Here is a 21505-nt window from a genome sequence, read left to right on the forward strand (position 1 = left end):
CTGGTCCAATGTAACTATGCAAAAGTATGTATATATAAACTTTGCCTATAATGTAAGAAATACGTTATAGCAAATCATAAATTTTCTCCATACACAAAGCATCACATCTTAAAATTTCCAATTTGGTTTTTAGAACATCAAGTGACATTTAAGCTTGAAAAAAGCTTAAAGGCTAACTCCACTTTTGTGGGGGGAAAAAAATAGCAAATAAAGAAAAAATAATATAGTGCGTACCAGTGTTAATTTTGGCAGCAAACTTCGATTCAGTTTTAGTCTTAGGACTAAAATGGAATTTTAGTTTTAGTGCCATTTTAGTCTTCTGTAATTGTTTTAGTTTTAGTCGTATTTAGTCGACTAAATCTCCAATACATTTTAGTCGACTAATATGTCCTACCTTTTAGTCGACTAAAATCTCCAGTACATTTTAGTCGACTAAAACTCATTTTAGTCATCTGAAATTGAATGGGTGTAATTAAATTGTAATGCATTAGTTAACATTTCTCTCCAATTTCCGAACTCATTATATAGAGCTGAAGTGAAAAATCTCATATGTTATTATTTAAGGTATTGACGTATGAACATTCACTAAAGGCCAGTGTTAATTTTGAAGTCGAATTTCAATTTAGTTTTAGTCTTAGTCTTTTGACTAAAATGCCATTTTAATTTTAGTCCCATTTTAGGCTTTTGACTAAAATGCCATTTTAGTTTTAGTCGTATTTTAGTCATCTCAATTGTTTTAGTTTTAGTCGTATTTTAGTCAACCAAAATAGTATTCATTTAGTCAACTAAAATGTTTTAGTCATTTTAGTCAACGAAATTAACACTGGCGCATACAATTGTGATACAAGTCATATTGTAATTGAATGTTATTAGAAATTACCTTTCCTTTTCAATCTGCAGCGCTGTAATTTTCTGAAAATCCAATGCAATATGGCTACCTGGAGGTGTTCTGTACACAGAATGTGTACAAAACGCCCCCCAGGAACATCATTTCCTGCTTGTGTGATTGCACATCAATTTTCCCAGAAGTCTGCCCTAAGATACAAGTTAGATTTTAGGCATCCCCTGCAACAAAACTTTCATTTTTGGTGAGATCCTTCCAAAAATAATGGGATGCAGATCCAGCAGCTTTCCTCATTAGAGCCCTGCAGATGCACAGCTGATTGATAATTATGAAATCACTCCCATTAGACTCACTTTTCCACATGGATACAGACAGACACACATGGATTTCTTCAGAATAACAAAAGGTAGAAAACTGCAACAACGTTTGTTAAAACCCTTGTAATATACAGTACATAGGTCACTTAAAATGCACAAAATCCTTGTAATGTACAGTACATAGGTCACTTGAAATGTACAAAATCCTTGTAATGTACATAGGGAAATGTTTTTTTTTCTTCTCAACAACAGTGGAGTCACGCTTTAAAAGAACAAAAAATTGATAACTGGCAGATGATTGGCCTGTACAGTGACAGCTTACTGGTTTCCTGAAAAAACACAGCTAAATATGATATGTAAAAAATTTTTAAAAATGCATAAAAATGTACGTAAAAACAGGTAACTGCATATGAGTTTTTAACTGCATTTTTTATGCACACAAGTTTGAACCTGCCCTAAAAATGAAAAAATCGGATGTGTTTGTTTGACTATGAAGAGGAAATTGATTACATTTCTAGTTAAAAGGCAGAATGATCATAGGAACATTACACACATATTTGAGGTGTGAGATAACAGAACTTAAAAATATGGCCAAAGAAATGTTGTTTTTGTCGCCTTGTGTAAGGGGATATTCGCACCAGGTAGGACTGTGTTGGGCAGCTATTCCAGCGCAGTCTCACCGCAAGACAGCATGCAGTGCTTTTTTTCAGTGCAGTACAGTGCGAGGCAATCTACCTCCTCGCACCGCGCTGAGGCCAATAGAACTTGATGAAATGTCACTGTGTAACATTTCAATAAAGTTTGTTTAAGAAAAAAGTATGCGGTGCGTTATGCCATGATTGGCGCATTAACACTGCTGTTATTCAACTGTACATCAGCAGCTGCGTTCCAACGTAGTGGCTGGTGTGAACCAGGCGTAACCTGTATGTGATGGTGTTACATATACCAAATGAAAAGTAAGCATGTTACAATTTTGAGTTGTGGTATGCTGCTATGCTAATGTATTTATTTATTTTGCATACTGCTGAATAAAACATCAGATGAGGAAACATTTGAGTCAGGTAATACTGTATATCTCACTGTACATATTTAGCTTTTGTTTCATATATTTTTGATGCAGCATTTCAATATTCAGTGCCAATATTATTATTATCATTAATAATAATATCTGTTTTATAGAACATTCACATGTCCAAGTGAAATTAGAATCTAATGTATACATTGCAGTCACAAAAAAATCATACGGACGATGGCGCTGATGAACTAAACAGTAAAGGATTGATTTGTATATTGGTCTGTAATAACCTGTGATGCACATAGGAGTTTGCATCACAGATCAGAGATCGCCATGCTCTTTTGGACATTAGAGATATCCAGCACTGAGTGGAAAATATGACAAAGTATGGCAGTGCAGTTTTAGGAAATGGAAAAATAGTGCCTCTTCTTGCTCTGACTCTAGTTTTTATTGTTAATTTTGCCTTTGCACAATGGCCCCAAAATTGCGGCCCACTAGCTGGATGCAGCACTTTTCTTGCATTAACTAGCCCTTAGTGTGCTATATCTCCCACTGACACCATTCATGTGGACACATTTTATCCCAATGATGTGGCATTACTCCTGCCACATTACTCCTCTCACACTGACACCAACAATGGGGCATAATTTCTCCCACTGACAACCATCAAAGGGCACAATTCCTCCCAATAACACCATTGATGGCGTACTATTATCTATATATCCCACATACAGCAATGGTGGGATACTATTACTATAACTGATACCAGACATGGGTCACTATTGTAATGGAATGGCTTCCCACACTCCTCTTCAGTGCTTCCGTCATATACCACTTCCTCCAGTCTGGAGATATCAGATATTATAGCCGCATGTTGCAACCAAGAACTAGGCATGACTCTTTTGGCTGCAAAGCTGGAACAAATTTATTTGAACAAACTAACACAGGATATATACACCACAGGAGGACATCCCCCTCCTGATCATATTACCCTAACAATACAAACTGCACACATGATAATAATTGGAACAACAGACATATACTATAAACATTACATTACGTTTGTAAGGAGGGGTTTGGGTTCCTGGAGGACTGGGCTGACTTCTGTCGTCACCAGTACTATAGAAGGGATGGACTGCACCTAAATGAGGAGGGTGCAGATCTGCTGGGAGTAAAGATGGCCAAAAAGTTAGAGGGTTTTTTTAAACTAGGCGAGGGGGGGTCCAGAGGTAGAGATAGTCAGCGCAGAACATATTCCAGAGGGTAGTATTGGGGGCATTAGTGGTAGGTTGACTAAAGCACATAAACCCAAGGTAAGTATAGTAACAAGTCCTAGTTGCAATCTCAAAACACACAATACGAGGATAGTATGCGACCAGTCTAAACTACATGTGGCATGTTCACCAATGCCAGGAGTCTGGCGGACAAGATGGGTGAACTAGAGATACTGTTGTACGAGGAAGATTTGAATTTTTGGGGAATTTCAGAGACCTGGTTCAACAGCTCTCATGATTGGCTGGCAACCATTCAAGGGTATACCCTTTATCGCAGGGATAGAGAGGGTAAAAAAAGGGGGAGGGGTATGTCTATATATCAAGAATAATGTACAAGTGAATGTGAGAGATGAAATCACTAAGGGAGCTAGGGAGGAGATGGAATCTTTATGGGTAGAGCTCCAAAGGGATGAAGCTAAGGTGAAAATAATACTGGGAGTATGCTATAGGGCCCCTAACCTGAGGGAGGAGGGGGAAGTAGACCTCCTATCACAATTTGGATTAGTAGCAAGGATGGGAAGTGTTATCATAATGGGGGATTTTAATTATCCAGACATAGACTGGGCGGAGGGAACTGCTCATTCGTCTAAGGCTCGCCAGTTTCTAAATGTCTTGCAGGACAATTTCATGGGTCAGATGGTAGACGCACCAACTAGAAATAAAGCGTTACTAGATCTACTGATTACCAACAATACAGACCTGATCACGGATGTGGAAATACGGGGTAATTTAGGAAACAGCGATCACAGGTCAATTGGCTTCAGTATAAATCACACAAATAATAAACATACAGGGAATACAAAGACACTGAATTTCAAAAGAGCCAACTTCCCTAAACCTACGAACCTTGCTAGAAGATATAAATTGAGATAAAATCTTAGGAACAAAGAACACGGAGGAGAGATTGGTCGCTTTAAGAACATAATAGTAGCTTCAGTAACCAAAACTGCAGTGTTTATCCTCATGACACATCACAGGAAGCGCCTCCATGATTAACAGAGGACAGAATTAAAATTAGACTTAGGAAACTTAACATTAATAAATCACCGGGACCAGATGGCTTTCACCCGAGGGTACTTAGGGAACTCAATCAAGTAATTGCCAGACCATTGTTCCTAATTTTTACTGACAGTCTACTGACTGGAATGGTACCAGAGAAAAGCCAATGTAGCACCAATATTTAAAAAGGACCCAAAATACATCCCTGGAAATTACAGATCAGTTAGCCTAACGTCAATAGTATGCAAGCTCTTAGAGGGGGTGATAAGGGACTATATACACGATTTTAGTAATGAGAACGGTATCATTAGCAGTAATCAGCATGGATTCATGAAGAATCGTTCTTGCCAAACCAATCTATTAACCTTCTATGAGGAGGTGAGTTGCCATCTAGATAAAGGAAGGCCGTAGACGTGCTGTATCTGGATTTTGCAAAAGCATTTGACACAGTTCCCCATAAACATTTACTGTACAATATAAGGTCTGTTGGCATGAACCATAGGGTGAGTACATGGATTGAAAACTGGCTACAAGGGCGAATTCAGAGGGTGGTGATAAATGGGGAGTACTCGGAATGGTCAGGGGTGGGTAGTGGGGTACCCCATGGTTCTGTGCTGCGACCAATCCTATTTAATTTGTTCATAAACGACCTGGAGGATGGGGTAAACAGTTCAATCTCTGTATTTGCAGATGATACTAAGCTAAGCAGGACAATAACTTCTCTGCAGGATGTGGAAACCTTGCAAAAAGATCAGAACAAATTAATGGGGTGGGCAACGACATGGCAAATGAAGTTTAATGTAGAAAAATTTAAAATAATGCATTTGGGTGGCAAAAATATGAATGCAATCTATACACTGGGGGGAGAACCTCTGAGGGGAATCTAGGATGGAAAAGGACCTGGGGGTCCTAGTAGATGATAGGCTCAGCAATGGCATGCAGAAGCTGCTGCTAACAAAGCAAACAGAATATTGGCATGCATTAAAAAGGGGATCAACTCCAGAGATAAAATGATAAATTTTCCCACTCTACAAGACTCTGGTCCGGTCGCACCTAGAGTATGCTGTCCAGTTCTGGGCACTAGTTCTCAGGAAGGATGTACTAGAAATGGAGCGAGTACAAAGAAGGGCAACAAAGCTAATAAAGGGTCTGGAGGATGTTAGTTATGAGAAAAGGTTGTGAGCACTGAACTTATTCTCTCTGGAGAAGAGACGCTTGAGAGGGGATAGGGATATAGGGATAAAACTTTTTTGCGGAAGGGAGTTTAACAAGACACGTGGTCACTCATTAAAATTAGAAAAAAAGAGGTTAAGCCTTAAACTACATAGAGGGTTCTTTATTGTAAGAGCAGCAAGGATGTGGAATTCCCTCCCACAGGCGGTTTCAAAAAACTATTAGATAATCACCTGAACGACCACAACATACAGGGATATACAAGGTAATACTGACATAATCACACACATAGATTGGACTTGATGGACTTGTGTCTTTTTTCAACCTCACCTACTATGCAACTATGTAATTAGCCACCTGGATGGCTCAGTGCCCATCCAGACAGAAACAATAGGGGAATGGGAGTTCACACCTAGACAATGCTTTGATTAATCAGGATTTCACTACAGGTCAGACTTGCTGTGACCAAGCTTCACATAGTGCAATACACATTATCATAAGTATAAAGAGAACACCTTCAGGCTCGGTTCACACCTATGCGAATTGGATGCGGCTTACAATGCATCCCATTCGCAAGACATTTTAAAATGCATATATTTGTATGAGGCTGGTTCACATATCTGCGGGGAATTCGCACTGCGCTGTGCTTAAAAAACGTATGTGTTTTCTCGGAGTTGCGTTCCGGCTCAGGTGCGAATTCAGGCCCATTATCTTCTATGGGCACGCATTTGATTCGTGGATGTATTGCGGTGTGAACGGAAGTTCTCTCCCCTCTTCCACCACCTCCCCCTTCTCCCAGTTCCTCCCTTGTCTGTCTGATGCTGATGATGCTGAGTGAGCAGGCATGTCGAAAAGATGGCCAAAAAAAATGCCTGCAAAGTGAAGGAATGTGTGGATTGTGAGGAGCTGATCCGACTTGTCAGGGATAAACCTATGATCTACGACATCCGGCATCCTAAATATAAAGACAACGTGCTGAAAAAATGAGCATGGCTTGAAATTGCCCAAATCATATTGCCAGAGTGGAGCATGTGCTCATCCCAAGTTCAGGCTGACAAATGTAAGTTTATATTTCTCATTCTCTACCTGTAGATGCTGTCCTATTTTTTTAGTTATGTTGTTAACTTTTTAGAGTTAAAATAATACAAAAATAAACAGTGTGTGGTCCTCCACAAATCCATACCAGGCCCTTATCCAAGCATGCAGCCTGTCAAGCCAGGAAAAGGGGGCTAGCGAGCCCTCCCCCCTGAACCATACCAGGCCACATGCTCTCAACATGGGGAGGGTGCTTTGGGCTCCCTCCCAAAGCACCTTGTCCCCATGCTGATGGTGACAAGGGCCTTATCCCCACATCCCTGGCCATTGGTTATAGGTGTCGGCGTGCGTGGGACTTTAATGAATCTGGAAGCTCCTTTTAACAAGGTGGTTCCCAGATCCTAGGGGGAGTGACCATCTGTTGTCGTCAGCCCCTTGTTACACTATGACCCATGATGCCCAGACAAAGACGTCATAAGGAGGCGGCCTTGACAAGTGACCTTGAAAGTTGCCCACGCCCCTTGTGTTTTTTTAAAGGGCCCACAACAGAACACACATAACAGCATCAGACAGCGACGGAGGAGGACATGAATTAAGCACAATTATGAAGCTAAGCTTAGCTTAGGTGTGCCAAATAATATAAACCACAAAAAGTGCAAAAAAATGTCAAACAATTACATTATTTGGAATATCCCACTTTCCACTTTGTAAAGGCACGGATAATTATTTAGGATCCCAAAAAAGGGAAGTGTCAGATTATATTGAATCCATCTGCCAAGGTACCTCACCAGCTGGCGACATAAAGAATGTTTGGAATTGCTCATGAATAATTTTCCCACTGGTAGTGCCCCTAGTAATATTCCACTGTGCTGCCTCCATGTTATGGCTCAGGGAATCATCAAAAACATAGCCGTCACAATCTTGCACATAGTTGTGCAGTCCACAGGCTGTTTTAACAGCAGAGACAGCATGATCAAGACTCAGGTTTATGGCAGTATTCATGAATTGCCACTTATTGCGGAGAATCCCAAATGCACATTTCACTACTCGGTGTGCCCTAGTGAGCCGATAATTGAAGACTCTTTTTTCGATGGTCAGAGATCGACTTGAAAAAGGTCTGAGCATGTGTTCTCCAAGGGCAAAAGCTTAATCGCCTACAAAAATATGTTGGAGGGAAGGCTCAGTTGTCCAGGCAAGGAAGAATCATTTGGCAAGTCAAGTGTATTCTCCCTCAGCATTCGCCCAAATGAGGAATGTGCAAATACACTTGAATCGGAGCTGCTGCCATAAGCACCGACATCTATATAAATAAATTTATAATTGGCGTCTGCCACTGCCATTAAGACCAGAGAGAAATATTTTTTATAATTAAAAAATTGTCTCCCACTAGCAAATGGCTTGAGGATGTGGATGTGCTTCCCATCGATGGCTCCCAGACAGTTTGGAAAGTTGCAATGCAACGCTCCCAGAATAGCTCGGCTACCTTCAACCAATCTTGTTTGGCTTTTTCATCATCAAATTTTTCAGTTCTTCCCATATGAATATGCACGTTTCATGAATAATGCCACTTATAGTTGATTTCCCAATAGATTCCCAATTTATAGTGCAGACTTCCAAACGAATTTCCTGTACCAGGTACCTTAAAGAAAACATAAATACCATTAGTATTTATTTGTCTGTTTTTCAGTGCACTACTTAAAGACAAGGTGGCGCAGCATGTGGGATGCCTTCAGAAAATATAATCGCCACGTCAAAGAAGTGAAGAGTGGCTCGGGGGCACCCGCTAGGGTACCCTATATGTTTGCCGGGGGCTTAGAATTTCTTAAACCCATTATAGAGATGAGGGAGTAAGTTTTCAGCTATATCATTAATGTATTGGGTAAACTCTTAACTTTGTTTCTGCTTAGTTAACTTACACTCTTTTTTTTTTTTTCAATAGGACACAAGCTAGTTGGGAGGAACAAGATGTTTTAGAGGACCAACCGGAGGGCCATTCTGCGGCACAATCGGAGGCCCAAGAACAGATTGTTTTACAGGAAAGCACTGATGATATAGCACAAATCCGAATAGCCTCAAATATGTGGCCATCAAACACAGAAGAGGAAGCTGCAGTGGCAGAGGCTATCCCTGGGCCTTCCTCTGCTCCTGCAAACATTGGTCGGCCAGCCAAAGTGCCGCGTAGGCGAGCACCTGTATCGCAACCTGACATATGTGAGCGTCTACTTGAAATGTTGAAAATCATGTCTGAAAAGGTGGATGCTTTTTTATGTCCGGATACTATACTTGCGCTCAGTTTTGTCCCTCTTATCAAAAATGTCAGACCAGAGCGATACTTTGAAATGCAAAGCACAGTCGAACAAGTGCTGCAATCCTTCTCACAGCCACGTGAGGAAGCTTTATTTTAAAGGCCATATGTGCCACCAGCAAGACCTCACCTTCACTATCCCAGGTCCGACCAGTACCCTGAACCACAACGCCAACCTTACCCCTATATTCCCCCATCCTATCCTTCTAGCTTTGAACAGGCAGCTTCTATATATGATGAACCTCACAGTCGCATGCCCTATCCCATATCATCCCCAATTCCTTCAATCAGGCCCCCCCCCCCCCCCCAAAATCCGGGGATGTAGGGGCCAAATCAACATGACGAGCCTAGGCGTGCTCCCAGCACTGCCAGTGATAAACCAGCTTCCGCCAGTTACTACTCCAATGATGCCCCTTTACAAAGAACATATCACAATCTGTGATTTTTGAGGTCTGTCCAACATTGAGGAGAATGCGGGCACATTTTTGTTAACGTTTGTTCAAGAGGTCTACTTGAGAGCCATGTTTATAGTTTTTATATTAAAAATGTTATTTTATGTTGGCTAAATGAGCAATTCTTTTTGGAATTTAAGCTTTGATGACACTTGAATAAATCATGATGTTATCATTTTTTGTGTTTCCAAATTTTTAATTACACAAGTTTGAACAGTTCAACACAGTTAATATTGCATGCTCCCAATTAACAATGACAAAAGACATCAGTGGTGAAAAGTACCTTAATGTGATAAGTAATCTTTCTGCAGGCTGTATACTTGGTCTGTAGAATGTGTTCTGTCGCTCCAAATGAGGGTAGATTAGTCCAAGCAATTCGTCAAAACAGAATTTAAAAAAAGTCTTTTAGTAGATACATGTCTGAAAGCCATTTTGACATACATAAAAATAATTAGGAAGGGCGGTGGTTCATAACATTAGTATTTTGTAACAAGAGAAGGCGTTTGCCTGCATCCTTAAAGCGGGGGTCCACCTATCTATCGTTTTTTTTTTTTGGAGTTCATTCACAAACTTTTCTTCTCATGATTATCTACTCACATGTTCTGTGTAATAAGTCCGCCTGTGTCCGATTTCGTTGTAAAGAATAACTTATAAAATTCACTGAAGGCGGTTTCCATCTTCATTGTGGGCATTTGAAGCCCACAAGCATGTATTTCCTGGATGCGGTGAATGCTGTGCTCCCAGCATTCACCGAGATGTTGTGATGATGCTGTTGCACAATGCATGCTAGGAAGCCTGAGACTAGCTCCCAAGGGACTGTGGGAGGTCTGGGAGAGGCTAGAAACACGCCTACTCCCATGGGAGGAAAACCAGGAAGTGCTAAGAAGATTAGAAAAAAAAGGTAATTACGGCGATTTAAATTTTTTTACACAGCATGTCAGCATCTAGGCAAGGAAGAGAATACATAGAGATAATGTTCAAAATTTGGGTGGAACCCCGCTTTAAGCCAAAAAAACAAAAATAGGGTAAAGGAATGGCTTCCAAAAAAAAATATGCCATGTCATTTCCACTTGTGACATAATTTGGACATGTATTTACCCACAGACAGCTGAATTTACAATAACAATTTTCCGGCCCCTAACTTGACCCCAAAATGGCGTGGGGTCCCCTCCCCAAAAGCACCTTGTTCCCTTCAACTTGGGGACAAGGTGCTTTGGGGGGGAACCCAAAGCACACACCCCATGTTAAAGAGGAAGTAAACTCTAAAGAGGAAGTAAAAAACGAGAAAAAAAACCCTGCAAGAAAAAGGCATAATGAGCTAGCTACTTACCTCAGATCGAAGCCCCCGCAGCGGTCCTCGTCTCCCCCTCCGGCCACCGACATTTCGTCCCGGAGTTACTTCCGGGTATCGCGGCTCCAGCGCTGTGATTGGCCGTAGCCGCGATGACGTTACTCCCGCGCATGCACCTTGGAGCCGCCGGTAACGGCACGGAGACTGCAGCAACTACACATAGGTGCCATTGCTTCAGTTTTCCCCAGTGCATCATCGGCACATGCAGGGGATATCTCCTAAACCGTGCAGGTTTAGGAGATATCCTGAGTAGCTACAAGTAAGCCTTAATATAGGCTTACCTGTAGCATAAGTTTGTAAAATAGGGTTTACAACCACTTTAAGGGCATACGGCCTGGTATGGTCCAGGAGGGATAAGGGACTGGTATGGATTTTGGTGGGGCACCCCACACCGTTTTAAAAACGATTTTATAATGACATATAATCACACACATAGATTGGACTTGTGTCTTTTTCCAACCTCACCTACTATGTAACTATGGAACAATGGATGAAAAATACGTATTACAAAGCACCAAAAAAAATGACCTATTTATTGACATGTACGTGTAGTTGAAAAATTTCTCTTCATGCCCACGGAGGTCTTCATACAGTATCATGAACTGCCCTCTCTCCTCCCTATTTGCGATTATGGGATGAACCCAGTATCTTCTTCTTCTCCTCCTCCTTCCCCTCCTCTCAACTCGCCGCACACATTTTTCAAAAAGTCCAAATCCACACAATACAGATTGCTGGGCAACCAGGAAGTGTCCAGACAGGTCACTCCCTTTTATTAGCAGCATCACAAACACAGCTAACAACGATTGGCCTGCATAAAAAAATGCAGCTCTGAGTATACCCCTGACATGATACCTCGAATTCGCAGCTGATCCGCACCTAAAATGCTGAGGAACCGCTGAACAACTGATTGTTATCTTGGCAAGGAAACCAGAGCTCAAAAACGCAACGCACAAGTGTGAACCCAGCCTCAGACAATAGCAGGAGACCTACTTTCAATAAACACATTATGGCAGGGGCCCCAAACAAGAGATTTGCTGATGACATCAGCATCTGCTATGAGTCCTACAGTGTGGAGCAGTCCTTGATTGAAATGTGGCATCTAGGCCCTTAACATGGACCCCGGGCTTAGAGTCCCAGAGTCTGTGTGTCTTGGGGAGACATGGACTTTAATCCAAAGTAACAAGACCACTCCACATATCCCACCCGGTATACAACTTCCAAAGAGTAGAGTTCCCTTAAATACCAGGGCCCATAGTCAGTGGGTAAGAGGCTTGCTCCCAGTCATCTCCAAAAGCCCCTGTCCTGGCTAGGTCTGTCACAACTATAACCTCCACTGATACCAACAATCTGGCACTATTCCTCCCTCTGGTTGCAAAGACTGGGTACTATTCCTCCCACTGACACTAACAATGGGATCAGTTTTCCTCTCACTGATGCCCACAAAGGGGCAATATTCCTTCCACGGATACCAACCATGGGGCACTATTCCTTGCACTTACATCAACAATAGGGTATTATTACCCCAACCCCCACGAACCACAGGTGCTAGGTCAATTTTTGCTCCCATTGACCACCAATTCTGGGGCATTTTGTTACTCCCACTAAGCCTGAGTTATTGTTTATTCCCACATTTTCCACTCCCACTGGCCAAAGTTAGGCCACCCTAAAGTCCTATGAACTTTGAACTCACCCTTTAGAAAATTTGGGGACCCCTTCCACTGCATTCAAACTTATTTATCCCAGGATCTAAAGCCCTACTGGTAATATAACTAGAACTATGATTAAATAGTTGGTGTACAATATATATTCTTGTGCTAACAATTGTATATTTGGTTCTTTACCTTGCAGAGGAGCTAAAAGGAGGTAAGATGAATAATTTCCAGTTTTGGTGAGATCTTTATTAAAGGTTTTTAGGTTGCCACAGGTACATCAACTGATACATCACATATCATGTCACAATTCGGGGTCTAGTAGCGAACCACTCTGAACTCTTATTATGGCCAAGTGACCATTGCCATATTAACCGCTTGCTGACCAGTTTTGTTTATAGCGCAAACAATAAAAACTGCAGAGATTATCAAATACCACCAAAAGAAAGCTCTATTTGTGGGGAAAAAAAGGACATCGATTTTGTTTGGATACAGCGTTGCATGACCGCGCAATTGTCAGTTAAATGGACGCAGTGCCGTATCACAAAAAATGGCCTGGTCACTGAGCAGCCAAATCTTCCGGGGCTGAAGTGGTTAAGGGTACAAAGTAATTTAAGAATGACAATAGAGGGTGGAAAAGGGAATTTTCAGCCCTGATTTTTATGTTTACAATAATGTCAGATATTTTATTTGTTTAAACACTTAAGATTAGAAGGCCGAAGTAATGTTTTCATGCATTTTCTGGTCTTGGCCCTGACTGAGATTATTTTAGATTACCTCTAGTGTCATGTTGAAAAAAGCGAACAACAGAGCCAGTTTTATCATAACTTTTTCTCCAAAGTCATAAAAAGAATTCTTTCCATTAGCCAAGATTAAAATTCTTTCCAGAAGATGAGACTAAATATTCTGAATGAACCCTTTGCACCCATACATATTTTTAGCCAATGTTTGCATTAAAAAGGGATTTTTGGCTTGCATATATTGCAATACATGTTCAGGCCATCAGACTGTGTCAAAGTGATTTCTCTCTCTGGCCAGTGCCTACTATACTTTGCAAAATTCTAAATATTTACTTGCTCATAGCATACTTTAATCAAGATATAGTGCCGATATGGGGCACAGTTGGGGGAGAGCTACCGACCCAGGTCTGCTCACTGACCTGCACTAGACCGGAACTGGAAAAAAATTGTCTGAGAATCAACCCTATAGCTCTCAAATCAGCAGGGGGTGTTTCAGACCTCTGCAGAGGGACCACTGCTGCAATACACAAAGCAAGGGTCCTTTTCTGTAGCGTGCTGGCAGGAGACAGACTTTGCCATTCAGCCTGTGGCTGCTTCCTAAAGAAAAATAAACTGCAACACTTTGCACCTCTTTTGCTTCATGTTATATTAACATTTACCTAACTGTCACTTTTTTACATGGCTCTCCACATTAAGAAGAGGAAGAATTTGGTTATGGGTCAGGATATGTTATTGGTATGTATGAAACGTATTGCAATGGAATGTGGCTCAACTATCCATAGAAAAATGAACAGCTAAAGCATATTTTTCTGAGAAAATACACCTAACATACATGTAGGTTCTTAAAGAAAATAAGCTTTGACCTAAAATGGTATTTTATTTTAAAACTGAACTCCAGTCTTGCACAGCGAACTTCAGTTAGAGTTTTTAATTATGAAATCTCAGCATCACATGTGGGCATTACCTAGGGCAGTCAGCATGCAAATCCTGCCCAGGAATGACATCTACCCATCAGGGCATTTTGATATCTGCATATCTCCTCCCAAGAGCCAACCCACCAGAATACTGAGGTAGGGTGCTATGTTTTCAGCAAACTATATACAGTATCCTGCTGACCCTCCCACCAGCCATGATCTGTGTGCATTGCATAGAGAAGCACAAATACCTAGTGATGAGTCTAAAATAAGGTATGTAATGAAAATGGAAAATGTTTATTTCAAAGTTTTTTATGTTATTAGCATTTTCATGAGGGTTGAAAGCAGGAACAAGGTAAGGCATTTTAATGTATGCTAGATAATAAACCCATCTGATCATTTCTTTTATCTCCCAGAGACTCCATTCGTAAGGTATCTGCACTTGCGTTTCTGGGTCTGTAATTCTGTGATGTTTATGAGAGATTCCACTTTTAGGGGTCTGCCTATTAATATTTTCACAGAGTCATACAAATTTACACATTTTTTTTATATGACATTTAAAAAAATGTGTGAATCTTGGGTGAAAACAGTGATAAGCAGACCCCTTAGTATAGAATACTTCAATTAATATTATAGAGAATAGAACAAGGGATGAAGGAACTCCAAAGGTGGGCAGGAACTTCCACAACTTCCAAAAGAACAGGAATTGGAATTAGCAATCATGGCAAAAGCCAGAGGCTGGCTCAGTCCACCTATACCACCTATAAATCTCTCTAATGGAACCCCTGATGGCAGTAATAATATGTCTAAATAAAGGGGTTCTAATCCATTATTCCATCTCCGCTCTATCAAAAACAACAAAAACTTTGTCTTGACATACATTTAACTAAAGTCTGCTAATACTCTTCTCCGCTTTGGTGATGTGACATCCACAAGCTCTCTAACCGATGCTGACATCTTCTCCCCAGCTTCTTGCAAAAGTTGTGTTCTTAGACACCCCCAAAATGGCCAATACGAGAGGACATAACTCCCGTGTAGGAGTTCATTCATCTAGGCACCATGGCTTACCAAGAGTGCCTGCTCACAATTATTCTAAAGAGGATTACAAGCAAGAACGTAAGTGTGTGAGGAGACCAAGCATGCAATAAAGAGTCTGCTTGCTCACAATGTTCTACTTTTAACTTGAATCCTCCTTTCAACTGAGTTCATTCTGAGACTGTCAGCATACAACCTTTTATGGATTTGTTATAAGCCAACATCCATAAAATAAAGAGAACTATTGATACAGTGGGTATAGAAAAGAATCACCCCCCTTTTTAAAATAATCACATGTTGTTGCTTTGCAGCCTGAAATGAAGACAGACACAGTTTTTTGTTTTATCCAGCAGTATTTACTCAGTGCAACTTATAACATCCAAGTGGAAGATATAACACCATGTCAGAAAAAAATTCAAAATTAAAAAAAAAAGAATTCATGAATTGGTAAAATAATCACCCCCACACTCTTATCACCCCTTAAGGTCTGGTATGGATTTTAAGGGGAACCCTGCGCCAAAATTAGGGTGAAGGGTCTGGTATGGATTTTTTGGGGGGTGGGGGAGCCCTACGTCATTTTTTTTTCAATTTGGCGCAGGGTTCCCCTTAATATCCATACCAGACCTGAAGGGCCTGGTATATATTTTGGGGGACCCCCACGCAATTAAAAAAAAAAAAATTGATTCGGGATTCCCCTTAACCACTTGCCGACCGCCTCACGCATATATACGTGAACAGAGCGGCACGGGCAGGCAAAATCACGTACCTGGTACGTGATTGCCTTCCCGCGGGCGGGGGGTCCGATTGGACACCCCCCCCCCCCGGTGCCAGCGGCGGTCGGCATTTGTCTAGGAGCGATCAGAGATGAGGGGGAGGCCATCCGATCGTGGCCCCCCCTCGCGATCGCTCCCAGCCAATGAGAAACATCCCCTGCCTGTGTATAGTACACACAGGCAGAGGATGTGATGTCATCTCTCCTCGGCTTGGCAGTTTCCGTTCCGACGCCGAGGAGAGAAGACATCCGAGTAAGTGTAAAACACTACACAACACAGTAGAACATGCCAGGCACACTAAACACCCCCGATCCCCCCCCAATCACCCCCCCCCCCCCCCGTCACAAACTGACACCAAGCTGTTTTTTTTTTTTTTTCCTGATTACTGATTGGTGTCAGTTTGTGACAGTGTGGTAGGGCAGTGAGTATTAGCCCCCTGCAGGTCTAGGGTACCCCCCTAACCCCCCCCTAATAAAGTTTTAACCCCTTGATCACCCCCCGTCACCAGTGTCGCTAAGCGATCATTTTTCTGATCGCTGTATTAGTGTCGCTGGTGACGCTAGTTAGGGACGTAAATATTTAGGTTCGCCGTCAGCATTTTATAGCGACAGGGACCCCCATATACTACCGAATAAATGTTTTAACCCCTTGATTGCCCCCTAGTTAACCCTTTCACCACTGATCACCGTATAACCGTTACGGGTGACACTGGTTAGTTTGTTTATTTTTTATAGTGTCAGGGCACCCGCCATTTATTACCGAATAAAGGTTTAGCCCCCTGATCGCCCGGCGGTGATATGCGTCGCCCCAGGCAGCGTCAGATTAGCGCCAGTACCGTTAACACCCACGCACGCAGCATACGCCTCCCTTAGTGGTATAGTATCTGTACGGATCAATATCTGATCCGATCAGATCTATACTAGCTTCCCCAGCAGTTTAGGGTTCCCAAAAACGCAGTGTTAGCGGGATCAGCCCAGATACCTGCTAGCACCTGCGTTTTGCCCCTCCGCCCGGCTCGGCCCAGCCCACCCAAGTGCAGTATCGATCGATCACTGTCACTTACAAACACTAAATGCATAACTGCAGCGTTCGCAGAGTCAGGCCTGATCCCTGCGATCGCTAACAGTTTTTTGGTAGCGTTTTGGTGAAATGGCAAGCACCAGCCCCAGGCAGCGTCAGGTTAGTGCCAGTACCGCTAACACCCATGCACGCACCATACACCTCCCTTAGTGGTATAGTATCTGAACGCATCAATATCTGATCCGATCTATACTAGCGTCCCCAGCAGTTTAGGATTCCCAAAAACGCAGTGTTAGCAGGATCAGCCCAGATACCTGCTAGCACTGCGTTTTGCCCCTCCGCCCGGCCCAGCCCAGCCCACCTAAGTGCAGTATCGATCGATCACTGTCACTTACAAAACACTAAACGCATAACTGCAGCGTTCGCAGAGTCAGGCCTGATCCCTGCGATCGCTAACAGTTTTTTTGGTAGCGTTTTGGTGAACTGGCAAGCGCCAGCGGCCTAGTACACCCCGGTCGTAGTCAAACCAGCACTGCAGTAACACTTGGTGACGTGGCGAGTCCCATAAGTGCAGTTCAAGCTGGTGAGGTGGCAAGCACAAGTAGTGTCCCGCTGCCACCAAAAAGACAAACACAGGCCCGTCGTGCCCATAGTGCCCTTCCTGCTGCATTCGCCAATCCTAATTGGGAACCCACCGCTTCTGCAGCGCCCGTACTTCCCCCATTCACATCCCCAACCAAATGCAGTCGGCTGCATGAGAGGCATTTTCTTTATGTCCTCCCGAGTACCCCTACCCAACGAACCCCCCCAAAAAAGATGTTGTGTCTGCAGCAAGCGCGGATATAGGCGTGACACCCGCTATTATTGTCCCTCCTGTCCTGACAATCCTGGTCTTTGCATTGGTGAATGTTTTGAACGCTACCATGCACTAGTTGAGTATTAGCGTAGGGTACAGCATTGCACAGACTAGGCACACTTTCACAGGGTCTCCCAAGATTCCATCGCATTTTGAGAGACCCGAACCTGGAACCGGTTACAGTTATAAAAGTTACAGTTACAAAAAAAAGTGTAAAAAAAAAAAAAAACACAAACAAAAATAAAAAAAAATAAATAGTTGTCGTTTTATTGTTCTCTCTCTCTCTATTCTCTCTCTCTATTGTTCTGCTCTTTTTTACTGTATTCTATTCTGCAATGTTTTATTGTTATTATGTTTTATCATGTTTGCTTTTCAGGTATGCAATTTTTTATACTTTACTGTTCACTGTGCTTTATTGTTAACCATTTTTTTTGTCTTCAGGTACGCCATTCACGACTTTGAGTGGTTATACCAGAATGATGCCTGCAGGTTTAGGTATCATCTTGGTATCATTCTTTTCAGCCAGCGGTCGGCTTTCATGTAAAAGCAATCCTAGCGGCTAATTAGCCTCTAGACTGCTTTTACAAGCAGTGGGAGGGAATGCCCCCCCCCCCACCGTCTTCAGTGTTTTTCTCTGGCTCTCCTGTCTCAACAGGGAACCTGAGAATGCAGCCGGTGATTCAGCCAGCTGACCATAGAGCTGATCAGAGACCAGAGTGGCTCCAAACATCTCTATGGCCTAAGAAACCGGAAGCTACGAGCATTTTATGACTTAGATTTCGCCAGATGTAAACAGCGCCATTGGGAAATTGGGGAAGCATTTTTTCACACCGATCTTGGTGTGGTCAGATGCTTTGAGGGCAGAGGAGAGATCTAGGGTCTAATAGACCCCAATTTTTTCAAAAAAGAGTACCTGTCACTACCTATTGCTATCATAGGGGATATTTACATTCCCTGAGATAACAATAAAAATGATTAAAAAAAAAAAAATGAAAGGAACAGTTTAAAAATAAGATAAAAAAGTAAAAAAATAATAAAGAAAAAAAAAAAAAAAAAAAAAAAAAGCACCCCTGTCCCCCCTGCTCTCGCGCTAAGGCGAACGCAAGCGTCGGTCTGGCGTCAAATGTAAACAGCAATTGCACCATGCATGTGAGGTGTCACCGCGAACGTCAGATCGAGGGCAGTAATTTTAGCAGTAGACCTCCTCTGTAAATCTAAAGTGGTAACCTGTAAAGGCTTTTAAAGGCTTTTAAAAATGTATTAATTTTGTTGCCACTGCACGTTTGTGCGCAATTTTAAAGCATGTCATGTTTGGTATCCATGTACTCGACCTAAGATCATCTTTTTTATTTCATCAAACATTTGGGCAATATAGTGTGTTTTAGTGCATTAAAATTAAAAAAAGTGTGTTTTTTCCACAAAAAATGCGTTTGAAAAATCGCTGCGCAAATACTGTGTGAAAATATTGCCCACTCTTTTTAATCTGTAGGGCATTTGCTTTAAAAAAATATATAATGTTTGGGGGTTCAAAGTAATTTTCTTGCAAAAAAAAATAATTTTTTCATGTAATCAAAAAGTGTCAGAAAGGGCTTTGTATTCAAGTGGTTAGAAGAGTGGGTGATGTGTGACATAAGCTTCTAAATGTTGTGCATAAAATGCCAAGACAGTTCAAAACCCCCCCAAATGACCCCATTTTGGAAAGTAGACACCCCAAGCTATTTGCTGAGAGGCATGTTGAGTCCATGGAATATTTTATATTGTGACACAAGTTGCAGAAAAGAGACAAATTTTTTTTTTTTTTTTTTGCACAAAGTTGTCACTAAATGATATATTGCTCAAACATGCCATGGGGATATGTGAAATTACACCCCAAAATAAATTCTGTTGCTTCTCCTGAGTATGGGAATACCACATGTGTGGGACTTTTTGGGAGCCTAGCCGCGCACGGGACCCCGAAAACCAAGCACCGCCTACAGGCTTTCTAAGGGCGTAAATTTTTGAATTCACTCTTCACTGCCTATCACAGTTTCGGAGGCCATGGAATGCCCAGGTGGCACAAAACCCCCCCAAATGACCCCATTTTGGAAAGTAGACAACCCAAGCTATTTGCTGAGAGGTATAGTGAGTATTTTGCAGACCTCACTTTTTGTCACAAAGTTTTGAAAATTGAAAAAAGAAAAAAAAAAAAAATTTTTCTGGTCTTTCTTCATTTTCAAAAACAAATGAGAGCTGCAAAATACTCACCATGCCTCTTAGCAAATAGCTTGGGGTGTCTACTTTCCAAAATGGGGTCATTTGGGGGGGGTTTGTGCCATCATGGCATTTTATGGCCTTCAAAACTGTGATAGGCAGCGAGGAGTGAAATCAAAAATTTATGCCCTTAGAAATCATGAAGGCGGTGCTTGGTTTTTGGGGCCCCGTACGCGGCTAGGCTCCCAAAAAGTCCCACACATGTGGTATCCCCGTACTCAGGAGAAGCAGCTGAATGTATTTTGGGGTGCAATTCCACATATGCCCATGGCCTGTGTGAGCAATATATCATTTAGTGACAACTTTTTGTAAATTTTTTTTTTTTTTTTGTCATTATTCAATCACTTGGGACAAAAAAAATAAATATTCAATGGGCTCAACATGCCTCTCAGCAATTTCCTTGGGGTGTCTACTTTCCAAAATGGGGTAATTTGGGGAGGTTTTGTACTGCCCTGCCATTTTAGCACCTCAAGAAATGACATAGGCAGTCATAAACTAAAAGCTGTGCAAATTCCAGAAAATGTACCCTAGTTTGTAGACGCTATAACTTTTGCGCAAACCAATAAATATACGCTTATTGACATTTTTTTTACCAAAGACATGTGGCCGAATACATTTTGGCCTAAATGTATGACTAAAATTGAGTTTATTGGATTTTTTTTATAACAAAAAGTAGAAAATATCATTTTTTTTCAAAATTTTCGGTCTTTTTCCGTTTATAGCGCAAAAAATAAAAACGGCAGAGGTGATCAAATACCATCAAAAGAAAGCTCTATTTGTGGGAAGAAAAGGACGCAAATTTCGTTTGGGTACAGCATTGCATGACCGCGCAATTTGCAGTTAAAGTGATGCAGTGCCGAATTGTAAAAAGTGCTCTGGTCAGGAAGGGGGTAAAACCTTCCGGGGCTGAAGTGGTTAATATTCATACCAGACCCAAAGGGCCTGGTAATGGACTGGGGGGAACCCATGCCATTTTTTTTTCTATCCATTTATTTTTTTCTAGTTTTATCTATATGGCCAAGGCCCAACAATTCATTACAGCCGCGATCAGTTTTAAAGGATTTTTTTTCCTTTAGAAATGTCATTTTGCTGTGGTATTGTCCTAAACATGGGAAAACTGTGCCACTTTACAGGCATACTATAGACACCCCCCAGGCACGATATTTAAAGGAAATATTTCATTTTTATTGTTTCACTTTAATCATTATTAAAATCACTGCTCCAGAAAAAACTGACGTTTTTAAAACTTTTTTTTTTTGCATTGATACATGTCCCCTGGGGCAGGACCCAGGTCCCCAAATACTTTTTATGACAATAACTTGCATATAAGCCTTTAAAATGAGCGCTTTTGATTTTTCATTTTTGTGTCCCATAGACTTTAACGGAGTTCATGGGTCCGTCCAAATTTTTTGCCTGTTCACAAGTTCTGGTGCGAACTGAACCGGGGAGTGTTCGGGCCTTCTCCTTACTGACAAGTGCTGCAGTCCCTGCTGCAGAGAAGCA

The 21505-nt window shown here is 41.7% G+C and overlaps 1 protein-coding gene across 1 annotated transcript in view; it reads left to right on the forward strand.

Moving 5' to 3' along the window:
• Positions 1-21505, forward strand: part of MPP4 (MAGUK p55 scaffold protein 4) — a 155401-nt gene that overhangs the window by 95749 nt on the left and 38147 nt on the right. The window contains exons 14-16 of the mRNA XM_073633302.1: positions 2202-2222; positions 12614-12628; positions 13851-13889. Of these exons, the coding sequence (XP_073489403.1) occupies positions 2202-2222; positions 12614-12628; positions 13851-13889 (75 nt within the window). The remainder of the gene's footprint in view (positions 1-2201; positions 2223-12613; positions 12629-13850; positions 13890-21505) is intronic.

Source organism: Aquarana catesbeiana, linkage group LG06 (genome assembly GCF_042186555.1).
Source record: "Aquarana catesbeiana isolate 2022-GZ linkage group LG06, ASM4218655v1, whole genome shotgun sequence".
Classification (NCBI taxonomy): Eukaryota; Metazoa; Chordata; class Amphibia; order Anura; family Ranidae; genus Aquarana; species Aquarana catesbeiana.